The sequence below is a fragment of the Micrasema longulum genome, unplaced genomic scaffold (assembly GCF_059751315.1).
Source record: "Micrasema longulum isolate JH-2025_06_02 unplaced genomic scaffold, ASM5975131v1 h1tg000691l, whole genome shotgun sequence".
Classification (NCBI taxonomy): domain Eukaryota; kingdom Metazoa; phylum Arthropoda; class Insecta; order Trichoptera; family Brachycentridae; genus Micrasema; species Micrasema longulum.
The window spans coordinates 2,052-16,999 of NW_028277887.1; the positions used below are offsets into that span (position 1 = coordinate 2,052).

At 31.5% G+C, this 14,948-nt stretch overlaps 1 protein-coding gene across 4 annotated transcripts in view; it reads right to left on the reverse strand.

Annotated features, from left to right (window-relative positions):
* Window positions 1–7,035: 7,035 nt before the first annotated feature.
* shot (dystonin-like protein short stop) overlaps window positions 7,036–14,948 on the reverse strand; it is a 495,344-nt gene continuing 487,431 nt past the window's right edge. For all 4 annotated transcript variants that reach the window (XM_088229644.1, XM_088229645.1, XM_088229643.1 and 1 more), the window contains 2 exons: window positions 11,814–11,930; window positions 7,036–9,188 (listed from right to left, as the gene is read on the reverse strand). In XM_088229644.1, coding sequence (XP_088085770.1) covers window positions 8,993–9,188; window positions 11,814–11,930 — 313 coding nt within the window. In that variant the 3' untranslated portion in view covers window positions 7,036–8,992. The remainder of the gene's footprint in view (window positions 9,189–11,813; window positions 11,931–14,948) is intronic.

The window sequence follows — 14,948 nt, forward strand, 5'->3', positions numbered from 1 at the left end:
AAATAAAGGTTTCAGCTCAAACTTCACAAACATCAACAGATGAAATAATTGAATGAATATAGATGTTCAAATATGGGCAGAATGGTGAATGTTACAGTGTGTAAATTGGCTACTTAAACCGGCCAATGACAGGTCATAAGCCCTGTAGATGCCTAGACTTCTATATTTATTTCTCTAAAATGTTTTTCATCTCTGTTGTAATATGTTAGTTTGCTTTTACTAAAATATTTTTTTCACCCATTTTCTCTCATTTTTACCGCGCGTAAGAAAACATTTTTTATATCCAATTTCCTCTGTAAAAACTCTGGCAGCACTCCAAGGATATTTTATTTGTTATACATATAGGTAATATACTTTCCTATGTAATTACAGAACAGCAATATTATTAACTAGTTTTATCTTTGACAAATACTTTTTTCAAACAGATCTGAAAATAAAATTACGATAAAAATGACATCAACTATTTGTAGAATATTTTAACCAATTGTAGATATATTTTCAATGTAAAAATATGGAGGCGTGAAGAGTTTAACTTAGTATTTATTGTACTGCCATTGTAAATAGTAAATTTTAATCTGTTTTGCGTAAATGTAATGAGCTTCAGAAATAAGTAATTACCCAGCTTAAATATATGATGTGATTGTTTACGTTTGCATTAACACTTGTACCAATGTTAGGTGTAAAATTAAATGTTATATCGCAAATAATTTTGTAAAAAATACTTTTAAGTTAATGTACTTAAATATTTAATAATAACCCCAACTAGAACATTGTAATGAAAACACCAAATAAATGTCTGAATATATTAAATTTTAGAAGAACTTGTACATTATGTAATCGTTGCATGTTCCGTCGAAATTCACAAAAATAAAAATAAAACACTTTTTTGATTTTATTACACACTAACATGTCTATTTTTAATTTTCAGTTTTCATTATTCAACTAGATTTAGATTTATTTATTTGACAAAATATTTTTTTTTTCAAATTTTTTTTAACTAGGTACGTAAATCAACATTAATAAAAACTATAAAGAAATATAAAATTCATTTTCATTTTTCTTTTTGGTGGCTTTTTAAAAATATCCTTCCAGCCCTATAGAGTAAAATATTGAAAAAAGTACCTAGTGACACGAAAATATACCCTTAATTGACGAGTCACCAGGGCTGCATTTGATGAGAATGTATATTCCATAATAACTGGGAGGAACCCATATACGGTAAATAAATAAGTTTGTATTTAAATGTTTCGTTCTGAAATTTTCTAACATTCGTTTTTTACAGATCCCAATTAGATTATTTCCTTAAATTCCTTTAATTTCTACCCATTTATTTATTTTTACTGGATGTTAGGCATCCTTAAATAATATTAAATTACATTTATTATATTTCTAAAACCGTATTCCTGCAAATGCACCGCTGTTAAAGAAGAGCTTCGTTTTTGTGCAGCTAGGGTAGTTTGACATTTAAAATAGATAATACTTACACTTATTTTAATATTTATTATTTTAAGCCTTGTTAATTACTTATAAACAAATACTTCCCAATGAAATGTTACACCATACTCTTTGCAATGTTTATCTGAACAGTTTTTACAAGCTTTCGCGACACAATCAGACATTTTGATTTCCAGTTTCGATTCTGAACTAACTGTGAACACCAGGGCAAACATCGCACTCGACTGCCGGTGCCGGTCAAAGACTATTGCCACATTATTGCAGTCGCATAAATTAACATAATTTAAATTTGCAACAATAAACAATAACCGTAGGTAGTACCTACCGTAATTAGTAGTTGACATCTGTCAAAGTGCTCCTCAGTTTTCGGTGTTTTTTAAAAATGTTTTTTAAGTTTTTAAAATGGTGATAATCTTTTCTTTTGGTGCATCAGTATCCTTGGCATACATTTTTAAAAACGTATTTGTTTTTTTTTTTTAATAAACTCACGAAGAATTTTATTCACACATTAATTTCAACTTTTTTTTTCTTCTCGCTAATTTTCTAACTATGGATGGAAATGAGAAACCTCCAAGCTTCCCTGGTGGAATCCAAATTCCAATCATCCATTTGTAAATGATTCAGATGACGGGATTAAATCCTCAAACCGAGAAAAAAACGTCCAATGATGAAAACAAAAAACGATTCCCTCATCTCTTTCCTCAAAGTCGGCAAATTTAAATTCTGAACATATTTCATATACCAAATATAAACAATAAGATTTTAGAGAAATTAACAGATTACTTTTTTTTACCTTACATTTGTGTTATGTTTTTTTTCCCTATCAAGCAACATTACCCGGCGACTTCATGAATGCCAGCGGCGAAAGTAAGGCGGAGTGGGGGAATTATTGGACACAGTCCGATGTATTCAAATATGATTCTACGCTCCTTCCGGACTATTCTTAATTCAATGGTTGACAGATTGATAATAATGCATAAAAGTGTTTAAATATTTTGTTACTGTCCGGTTGGGAATAGAACTCGGAACTCCTGTAGTTAACTACTTTACTATAAATCATCATCATTCCCTTTCTGCACCTGATGGTGCATAGTGCACTGCATTGGTACAACAATCTTGATCATTTTTGTTACATGAATACGCTATACGCTTCAGGTAACCAGCCCAGGGACTATGAAATATTCTGGTGTGAAAACACCCTTTTAAATAAATATTTCGTATTAATCATGTCGGAAATCGAACCCGAGACCTCTTGCATGGCAGGCTAACGCGCTGACCATTAACACCACGAGGCCGACTACTAAAAAACAGACATAAAATTCTTATAGAATTGAAATTTCTTATAGAATTGAAATGGCGATTATTCAGAATACTTTTTAAGATACGCAATGATTATTATTTGTGATATTTGAAGGATACATTCTCTATTCAATAATATTGTTTATTTTTTAAATAAATACTCTTACTTGATTATTTTGTAACAATTATAAGTACCAATGATTTATTTAAGCATAAGGCTATAGCAATAAGGTGAATTGTATAGATCGGTAGAATGAAGTAATCATATAATGTGCTTTACAGTTTTTTTTTAAGTTTAGTTAAGCCACACAAACAAATGCAATAATAGAATCGATGAAATAAGTTGTTTATAAGAAATTATTTGAGGTTGTAATTAAGTTGAATCCAACAGAAATTCAAAATATCAAAGACAAAAAAAAAAATCATTTGGAAGAATGAAATGAAAAATGTAAAAACGATACTTAGATAAATCTTTACGTTTTGGACAATAATTATGAAACATGTAACTTTTAAACTCAATTTTTTGTACGGTTACCTCAGAGTAATAACGCGCTGCCCATTTATAGATATGCCATTTCGCTTTTTGCATGGGACAAAAGCGTTGCGAATTTTGGTTTGGTTTAACAACAGATGTTTAACAGACTGTTTTGTCGCTGTGCTTGACTTTGCTTATAAATGTGGAAATTCTCTTATTATAAAAATATAAATTGGAATAACCCTGCAATAATCAATACATAAAACCTACTTTTTGAGGAAATAAATACACCGGTATTTCTAAAAGTAATTACAATCCAAATTAATATCGATTTGGTAACTCTCGACTTCCTAGTACCTACAGCCTATTGTTTTGTTGCAAACTGTAGCTAATTTTGTGATTGATAATCCTAGATCAAAAAGTGGTTCTATAAGTGGTAGCGCCTCATTACTCTGAGGTGAAAACTGATCAATGTAAATCCAACAAGCTATAAGTTAAATTTTCATATCCACAAATCTAATTAATCGGTCGACGGATCAGGCCAAACATTATTCGTAAGTTTGTCAAACATTAAAACACAATTTTTAGCCCTATCATGGTAACCACAAGCCAGTTCATATGTTTGAATTGATTATTCTTTTCTTCCCTTTTTAGTATGGATAGCAAAGAAAATGTTTGAATCCAACTTATCGTCATAGTATTGTCACTATAAGTTCTTACTGGCCCTAGGCACAATCGTAGTGGTAACTGGTAACACTCAGATTTGAAACAAATCAACTTTTATCCACTTCGATCTCACCAGACATCAACATTGCGGGAGACTGCTGCGAGACATTGCATAGATTTATATATGGTACTATTAAGCGTGTTGTCGAGATGTTTATTAAAATTTATGTTTATGTAATAATGTTTATTTGTAGTATTCTTTGATTTTATGCATGCTTCCACTTTCTATTTTGTTGTATCCCAATTTAACACAGGGCTCGTGGCCTCATAGTTAGGAATAGTTTATTTTTTTGTAATATGTATCTTTATATAAATAAAAAAACTCAAAACTCCAGAACTACGCTATCTATGATAAATCAATATCTCGACTGTTGGGCTAGAATGTGTAAATAAATTATTATTTATATTTTCAAACTTTTTCCCATAATTAGAATCTGTAAAATAGGAATGAATAAACTTCTTTAACTGCTTTGTAAAAGAGATTATTTTAACTCACTAATAGTCCCCTTTACAATTATTTGAATTTTGAATGACATCTGTAAATAAAACTACAAATCTAGCCATTAAGGTCAAACCGCACTAGAGCATCACTGCGCAGCACTGGATGGCGTGTCGCAGCAACAGGAAATTTTATTTTCAATGTTTTGCCGCACTAAAGCTGCATAGAACATTTTGTCAAGCCGCTTTTTGACCATTATGTTAAAAGACACTAAGATGGCCGCCATAAAAATGCATTTTTTTTTACATTACTTATTTTTAGTTTGTAATTCTTCTATACCCCCAAACAACATTAAATAAATGTATGTATAGATAAAAACCACCAAATGTAAATAAAATACTTAAGTGCAATATTTTTACATTATTTCGTAATAGATTTAGAATGTAATGAAAATCAAACGAATTATTTTGTTATTGTTTAAATTAGAATGTGACTTATAGTATGTAATACATTAACCAATAAATGATTATATCTACCTACACGTGCTTTATATATTCATTTATTCATCGACCTATAAATACACATAGAGCGCCCTGAGCCCCCAAAAATGATGACATTTAAGTCATGGGAAAAATTGTTAAATGTCACTTTTTTTTAATTTTGAAGTTTAGCAATTTTAAAGTTTGATAGGCTCTGAAAAATTAGAATTTTAGTTCACAAGCCTAATACTAGTAGTGTCAGTAGCTGCATTGAACATTTATTTCTCAAGAATTTTTTTTTCAGTGTATTCACATAAGATGTTGAAAGATCGACTCCCCTGACATATCATATTTGGCCATCTTTCAACAGACACGGGCATAATACCTTTAGAAATAGAGTCATCATCATCATGATTCTCTTTCCGCACCCAATAGTCCATGGGGCACTGCATTGATACACCAATTGCAGCGTATCTTTAATCATTTCTATTGCATGAAGGTAAGATGATCAGCCTTAGCCTTGGGGCTAGGGACTAAGAAATATTCTAGTGTAAAAACATCCTTTTCAAATAAATATTTCATGTAAACCATGCCAGGAATCAAACCCAAGACCTTTTGCACGGTAGGCACACACACTCTCCACTACACCACGTAGCCGATATTAGACATCAGAAATAGAGTGATGGCTGACAAAATAAGATATGTTCGACATATATTTTGCCATCTAAAAAAAAGACGCCAAAACAAGGTGTAAAAACATATCATAAATTGTCAACCATTACTCCATTTCTAAAGATGGTATGTCACAAATGTTGTCGTGTCATGTTTGTTCTTAAGTCACATATCTCAATTTGCCATCTATGGAAATAGAAAAATAGACATATCATAAAGTGGCATGGCTAATATTCTCTAATAGAAGACTGGATTTTACCCCTCAGGGACCTGTTATTACAACAGAGATGGAAAACATTTTAGAGAAGGAAATGTAGAAGCTTGGCATTGGCTGGTTAAAGTGTGTTACACAGTGTGTAAAGTGGCCACTAAAACCAGACAATAACCGGTCATAAACCCTCTAAATGCCTAGAATTCCATATTCCCTTCCCTAAAATTTTCTGTATCTCTGTAATATGTTGGGCTTCATCTCTGTTGAAAAAATATCTAATATTATACTTACCATGCAGTTCGATTGACATATTTTCAATTTCTAATAAAAATATGACTGGCAGTCCCAACACTCGTGTACGGAAGGGAAATGTGGAATTGGCAGATGACGGACGAAAACAGAGTGAATGCGGTGCGGTCTCTTAGACGAATGTGTGGAAAATCAACGTATGATAGGGTTACGAATTATAAAATCAGACGAGAGTGGAAATCTGAGAATGGACGATAAAAGAATGATAAAACAGATATTTATAATGAGAATGAATGGTAACGTAGGACACGGACGACCAAGAAAGACGTGGCATGATCAGATAAGTCAAAATGTCAAGTCAGGCCATGGTCAAAAGCAGACACAACTGAAGAGCATGTACATGTATAATGTGGAAGAAGCTAGGAATGTATGTCAGTAGGGGGAAATGGCTTCTCTACATGAGGGAGTGGGAATATTATCCATGGCTTTATCCCACTGAGTTCCTCCGGGGTATGCTCGGTTACAGCAGTTTAAAGACCAGAAGGAATGTGTATTTAACTCCGCACTTCTTTCCATCGTTGTGCGGTATTATTGACAACCCTGAAATTATGCGGAGCATTACCTTTTATGTTCCGGATAATTACCTTAGACAGCGTCAGCATAGACTGTTTCACATTCCAATATACAGGACCAACCTGCCAATCGAAGGGCTATCTCTATGTTGAAAAATATTACTTTGGACATTGACATTTTTCACGTCTCTGAGTGAATTTTTCGTTGCAAGATTCTCTTCCTTTTTCAACATATTATTCTTTGGGTATTATGTATACTTATGTGTTATTTTTATATATACATAATTTTACCTAATTATTTCTATATGTATGAATTAAGATATTCCATTTTGTAAGGTACATATATATGAATAAATAAAGTTGAATTGAATTGAAAATAGCGAGATGGTAATTGCAGTAAGCTGTACAGTTCATGGGGATAAACTATTGATAATTTGACGCACAAGTAAAACAAGAAGTTGTATTAATAAAAACTCTTTAATTTGATTAGATTCTTGAGTGTGGATCGAGTTAAGATTAAGAACAAAGAGAATATTCTTCATTAACAATATACACTGGGTCCATAAGCAATGTTGGTAAGGCGATTTGTCTATTACTTTGAGTAATATATTATAATATATAATACAAGCTACAGAACACAATGTGTGTAGGGGAGACACCATCCAATCCACAAGACCCGACGAGGTGTGAGATTAGTCGGTTTATTCGTGTTAATTCAATTATTACAACACGGCTGGCTTACAAATAAGTTAAACTTAAAAATATCAATTTAAAAAATATTAAAACTCAAAGGTATTAAACATCTATGACAAGTTTACACAACTAAAAGATTGTGTGAAATCCTCTCCGTCTATACAAAGCGATACTAAGTAAGAAAAATATGGATTTTTTTTACACAATTCAATGCACATATAAAAAGTGCGCTCATTTACAAAAAGGACTATGTATAATTACGATTACAAGTTTAGCGTTTGGCCGGTTAGTATAAATGTGTCATACCGAATTCAAAATCTTCGCAAATTGGCAAACTGCGTTCGAAATCAATTACATACGTAAAAACGAGTTTGTGTTATTGCAGTTCTGTTCACTGGCGTATGAACAACTGCTAAAACACAAATGAACAAAAAGTTAAAGAGTTCGTGTATTGTCGAAGTATAACCACTGGCGAATGGAAACTCAACAAAACAGCTAATTCTTCATCGCTACGTTGATTGTGCTGGTTGCTTTTTCGCAAGTTAAAATATGTATATTTACAAAAGTTACAAAACAAAAGAAAGCTATCTTCTTTCTTAATAAATTATAGTTAAAATTAAAAACACGAACTAATAAAGGGCGATAATAATGATTGTTTATATATATTAGTCTGTTAATCAAGTTAAATATAATGACCGGTGAGCGACGCGTCGCGGACGTAGCTGGCGTACTGCGTGCCGCAAACGCGTCGCATTTACAATTAAATCACATTAGAAAAACTAAACAAATATTGAAACACGCAAGTTACAGACACGAGCAAGTTTACGCACTGGCGAATGCGCAAACTGAACGCGTCTGAAATGGAATAGACGATTTCAACAAATTTAAATAATTAATCAATTTTGACGACGCAAAAAATGGTCCCTACGATAAAAAAATTATGACTCTTATAAATAAATGTTTTTTTTTTAACAAGGTGCTTTTTTTCTTCGCATACTCTTTATATGAAACAGCGATAACATATTTTATCGTAATATTTTTAAATATGGGAATTTTAAATTTTTTAAATTTTAAAACAAGTACAATATAAATGCAAAAGAGTTTAAAATTAAAAAGAGCACCTTAAAAACAACTTTTGACAAAGGAGATCAAATTCAGATAAAAAAATTGGCAAATTAGCGATACTAATATATTTTTTTAATCATAAATTACTAAATGAAAAAAGCAAACTGAAATATCTGAAACAAATTTCCTTTGTCGAAGAGTTAATTTGATGGCAAACATAATTAAAATAAATACACTGAAATACTTTTCAATAAATTAAAAACACAATTGGAAAAATTTCGTGCTTCAAATTTGATGGAAAAATTTGAACTGAAATAAAGATCTGAATAATTTGAAGAAATTCAAATACAGATTTCTTCCACTGACTTCAGAATGTCGTACATACAATTCACAATTGTAATTCTGTAAAATCCGATCTAGAACTTTAAAAAAATGAGACAAGATAAAAAAAATATTGGCAAGATGTAAAAAATACAAAAAAATACAATGTTTCGCATTTTAAAATCGCTTAAATAAATCAAAGTAGATAAAAAAAAATCGATGCAAAATTATTGAAGATCGTGCTGTTTTAAATATCACAGGGTAAAAAAATGTTGCGTTTTAAAATGCGATTCGATTTCTAGATCGGATGCGTTGATCGTTTTCTTATTTTTTCGTTTATAGTCTGAACGGTTCTCTTCTGTCTGGTGTGGCCGAGCTCCGCACGGGAGTTTTCCTGCCGTTGGCGGCAGCCGTTGCGCTGCCTGCGGCCGTGGACGACTCTGAAGCGCTGGATCCCTTCCTTAGGAGGCGAGAAGCGGCGGTGGTCTGGCCGGGAAGCACCGGAGTACTGCTTCCGGAAGGAGTTCGTACCCTGGACAAAACCAAAGATTCCTTAGAATATTGTTCGTGATTAAATACTGAAAACGTCTCGGTTATATCCCGCTATATTATGTAATAAACATACAAATATCTGTATCAATCTTGGCAACTTAGCGGTGCAAACTGAGCCGTCGTCTTTCCGTCGTAGTGACGACATTTACTCAGCCAGGTTGATGAAATTGTTAATAAATATTCATTACCAGATGTTCTACTACTAATTTCAAAGGTAAACGTTATGAAAAAGTATGTTAAAAACAAATATTAAGTATCTTTCACTCGGGTCTATTTAGTGTCGACGATGATATTTGAAATTATGGAAGAAATCTTAGGAGCTAATACGACAAATTAAAACATGAAAATAACTGAAAATACAGAAATCATATAGGATCCTAAAATAAGTACAAAAAAATATACAAATATTATTAAAGCGGAAGCTAATTTATCTTTTCATATCAGAAATATAATTCAATTTTTAAATTTAAAAACTTGAGTGACTCTTTAAAAAAATTTCATCACATTTTAAAAAGTGTGATCTATGAAATATGTAAAGATCGCCAAAAAAATCTGTAAGTAAATATTCCTTCAACACGAAACAGTCATTGAGGTAATTTTCGTGAAAATGGCACTGAATAAATTTATTATAAATTCAGCGAATGAATACTTTGAATCCTATAGAAATTATTTTTAAAATTGCGACCAAATTTGAATTACACATAACGCTTAAGGCAATCTATATTGATATACATATATATATATTTATACTTTTTTATCAAATAATAAAAAAAAATACATATCGACGGTCCCTATGTATACACTATCGAATCTGCATTTCACGAGGTTTACAGAGAAGCAAAAACAAAGTTTGATAGTTTTTAAAGAAGCTATCAGATACTGCAGAATTGCTAAACACGAGTCTATTAAAATACAACAGATACACTTTTGGCACATAGTATACATAAGTACCGATGAAATATTTACTAAAAGATAAAAGACAAAACATTTGACATAAACAGACTAAAAATTTACTAATTTTAATATCAAACTTAAATCCATTTTTATAGCCCTAAAACTAATTATTACTCCATATTAAAAAGACACAATATCCCAATGATAAGAACGTTTAATGCTAGACCTAATTTTGTAAGTCATGGAGAGTTGAGATATTGAATATTTTTCACTTGGGTCTTTTCACCATCAAGATGACGATATCTAGATTCATAATAATTGTTGATAGGAAATATATAAATATGTAAGAATAGGTAAGATATAGGATACTGAAATATTATTTTAAGAAGGGTATAATTTGTGTGGAATTTACCTCATTAGTAATTGTCGGTAGTCGATAAACATGTCATAGACACAGACGTATAACAAATAGACACGTTATTAATTTACTAGCTGCAGCTCGTATTTAGCAAATATTACATTGCTCACAACAAGATGGTCTGTTTACATTTTTTTTTAAATATGCAAAAAAAAATACAACAGTATTATTATTTTTTCCGTGCAACGTTGGATAAATATTTTAAATTACCTGAAAATGAGACGTTTAGCTCCCTATGGAACAAACAGCGTGTATTAGCGTCAGTGCGCCGTACTTGTATGCAATTTTTCTCAGAAGCGCACTCGGCGAGTATGACATGAGACGTCAAAGTGACGTGACACCAGCTACAAGCTGTTTTGATTTTAAACCCGAAAATTATTAATGAAAAGTTGTTTTTATACATTGATAGTTATATTATTAGAATTGTAAAAATTCGTTCTAAATATAACCCTATTAAAGATATTTATACATATTTCCTTGGTTCAGTGCGATGTCAGCCTCAGTGTAATTCGTAATTTGTTTTAAATTGTGGAAAATGTTACAAATCATTAACACATTTAATCAATTGGACTGTATATTACGAATGAAACGATGTAACTATTCTATATTTTTCCTTTTTTCCTTTTTCCATTTTTTTCCTTTTACCTTTTTTCATTTTTTTTTTTCATTTTCCTTTTCCTTTTTCCTTTTGTTTAAAAAAATGTTATTACTGTTTTATTTTATTTTTACATCTGAGCATGTTTTTCATTCTTTATTTCAATTCTTAACTTTTAATTACTCTTAGAAATTTTCTTCATTTTTAATATTATTTCTATTTGTAAATACTCACTACAAACTACAAACTTTAAAATATCTTTTTTTACTTAAATTTTCATTTTTAAACGACTTTCATTTATGTTTTTTTTTTCCTTCTCTTTTTTATACTTTCATAATTAACCTTTCATATAATTGCTTTATAATATGGAAACTTCACTGGTCCATTAGAGTTAAGTCTAATTGTGTAAAATATTAAAGTTTGTAACTGTACTGTATGTTTCCTAAATAAAAGAAAATAAAAAAATAATAATAAAAATAGTGACAGACCGAAACTAGATTTTCAGCCATAACCGAATTTCAGCCTCTGTTCTAGTTTCAACCGAAACTTATTTAAATAAGTTAAGAGGCACACAAGAAAGCAATTACTCACAAATTGAAATGCATTGACTTTGCGCTAGAAACGTGTCTATTTAATGTACGTCATTATCTTAGACATATCCATTAATTTAGAAGGGAGTTATATTTTAAGGAAATTACCTCATGTGATTAGTGTTAGTGGTGTTAGTGATATCCTTAGAGAAGACGGGGATTTTGGAGCCGGAGATCCTTCCTAACGGTGTTGATCCTTCGTCGGGGCGATGGAAGGATCCACTCCTGGTGGCGGTGCGTAGTACAAAGGTTATATTAGTCACAGAGAGAAGGAGAGAGATTCAGATAGAGATAAAATTAAGGGTTATTTGGATATAAGAAAATTTACTGTAAATATCGCACATCCGATAAAATAAAATAAAGCCACAATTAAAAAAACTGATGTTTAGTTGAGCATAAAAAATTTACTAGTAAAAATACAGCTTTAAAATTTACCCAATTGATGGCTGTATGACACACTTACGCCAACACTTTCGTAGTTCTCAAACAGTGTCATATTTGAACTATTTTCTTTGTGACAATCGAGATATAAAAAAAAAAAAAAAATACACACATTGGCATTGCTTGAAAGCATTAAAAGAAAAACAATGAAAAATACATATTAACAAATAACAACAGGGATGGAGGATACCTTAAATAAGGGAATATGGAAGTCTAGGCATTTACAGGGCTTATGACCTGTCATTGGCTGGGTTACTTCCATATTCCCTTATTTAAGGTATTCTCCATCCCTGTTGTAATTTGTTAATCTTAATGACTCTCGAGGGGGTGAAATCCAGTCTTTTGTCTACGAACATTTGGACAAACTCAAATATTGTAATGAAACCAACTGGTCCAAGAAGAAGTTTAAAAATTGAAAAATTGTTTTCAGGCGTTGCCTAGTATGTGAAATAATTCAGTCAGATGAATCTCTTCGCAACAGTAAAGGTTTCGGCTCTTTAACTTCACTAAAGTCAACAAATGGAAGAATTGAAGAAGTATGGATGTTTAGACATAGGCAAAATGGTGAATGTTACACAGTGTGTGTGAAGTGGCCACTTAAACCAGCCAATGACAGGTCATAAGCCCTGTAAATGCCTAGACTTCCATAATCCCTTATTTAAGGTATTCTCCATTCCTATTGTAATTTGTTAATCTTAACGACTCCCGAGGGGGTGAAATCCAGTCTTTTGTCCACGAACATTTGGACAAACTCGAAAAATACATACTTTAAATATAATAGGTTAGTGTTTTTTTTTTTAATTTCTATAAATTATGCTTTTTGAGCATATTGCGATTCTATTTTATCAGATGTGCGAAATGTTGTTTGAGCTTACATTTTTAATGTAGATAGGCAGTCATATAATGAAAAAATGTAGTTTTGAATTTTAAGAAAGTACAGTCTGAATTTGGAAAAGACTGTAATTTATTCTACTATGGAGAGAGTAGGAAAGTGGAAGTCTAGGCATTTACAGGGCTTATGACATGTCATTGGCTGGTTCCAGAAGAAGTATACAAATTAAAAAATGTTTTAGGCATTGCCCACATCAATAAATTATCTTTAACTTCACAAAAATCAACAGATAGAATAATTGAAGAAATATGCATGTTTAAACATAGGCAAAATGGAGGGTGTCACAGAGTGGCCACTCAAGCCAGCCAATGATATATCATAAGCCCCGTAAATGCCTAGCCATCCATTTCCCCTTCTCAAAAATGTTTTCCCTCTCGGTTGCAATAAATTTCAATCTCAATAACTCCCTGAACAAAAAATCCAGCCCTGTATAAAACATTATTTTAATTTTTTAAAATGTCGTAGAAAAATTGTGAAACAGAAAATATATGAAAAAAACTGTTAGAAGGTTGTTAAAAGTAAATTGTTTTTAAAATAACATAATTTAAAATGAATATAATATTGTAAGTAAGCATTATGCCATGCAGAAAAGACACAGATTGGCAAAAAGATAAAAATATAATACATAAAGAATGAAAAAAACATTGAAAGTTATAACAATAATTATAACAAAGTAACGTTTCAACACTTAAAACAAATACAAGGTATATCCAGAAAGTAAGTTCCGTTGGTATTTCTTGCTATCGCAGAAATGCGAGCGCAGTTTTGCCCATGTCTGGTACTTACCCTGACCTATCGAGGAGTTGATGCCATTTTGAGTTGGCTGATTGTTGTGTACGCTTCGTAGTGCTTGTTTGAAATACCAAAAAAACACCACCCGTTTATGAAAGTGGCAAATTCCAACAAAATGTTGGAAGTTATATAGAAAATTAGTTTAAGGTCAAAATATTTCTTCACTATATATATTTTTTTAATATAAATTTGTATTTTTCAACCCCCGAAACGGAACTTACTTTATGAATACACCTCAATATAATGAAAAAAACAAAAAGAAACATTGAAACTTGTAACAATAATTAGAACAAAGTAATGTTTCAACACGTAAAACAAATATTATACACATTAACTAGGTATCAGCGTATTCAGCGATTTATACAAAATAAAATGTGTAGTTAAAATATTTAACATGGAAAAACACAAAGTGCTTTAAATACATTTTTTTACAAATATGTACAGCTAGAAAGTTTACTTAACTTAAGGCTAAAAAATAACACCACTAAAACCAATTAAAACAATTATAAAACACCAGAACAATGAAATATCACCAGAACAATGCCAGTCACACAAATTTGATATACATAACTTGAGTTCAAAACGTCACACCGTGCATAAGGCACCACATTGGTACAACAAATACTGTGTACTTCGATCAGTATAACCCTTCAGGTGGCCACATCGCATCTGAAGTCTTAAGTCTCTTTGGAGGTTCACACATACAAGGAAAAATTGCTCGATCAAAATGAGAAAAGCTGCCCGAAGGAGCTCGATGTAATCTGTTAGTCTTGGCATCTTTGCGCTGAAAGACGGTAATCCAGAAGTACACAATAATGTATTTCATTGGACTGAGAAAAAGAGGGAAGTTAATTCTTCACTAACCGGGATTAAGTTGAACGGGTATGATCAATTCGCCGAAATTATTTTTAAAACAATGAAATTCCTTTTGGAAGGCTCAAGATCTGTATATTTGACAGGACCTATAAAAGGCCACGGATAGTAGCGAGAAGCTGTATTTGGTGATCTTAGAGAGGGGGAAAGGGACAAGACCACAGAATGTGTTCGGAAGATTGATTAGGAAATCCGCAGCAGCATGAAGGGAAATAATTTTTCCAGAACAAGGACAGTGAAATATG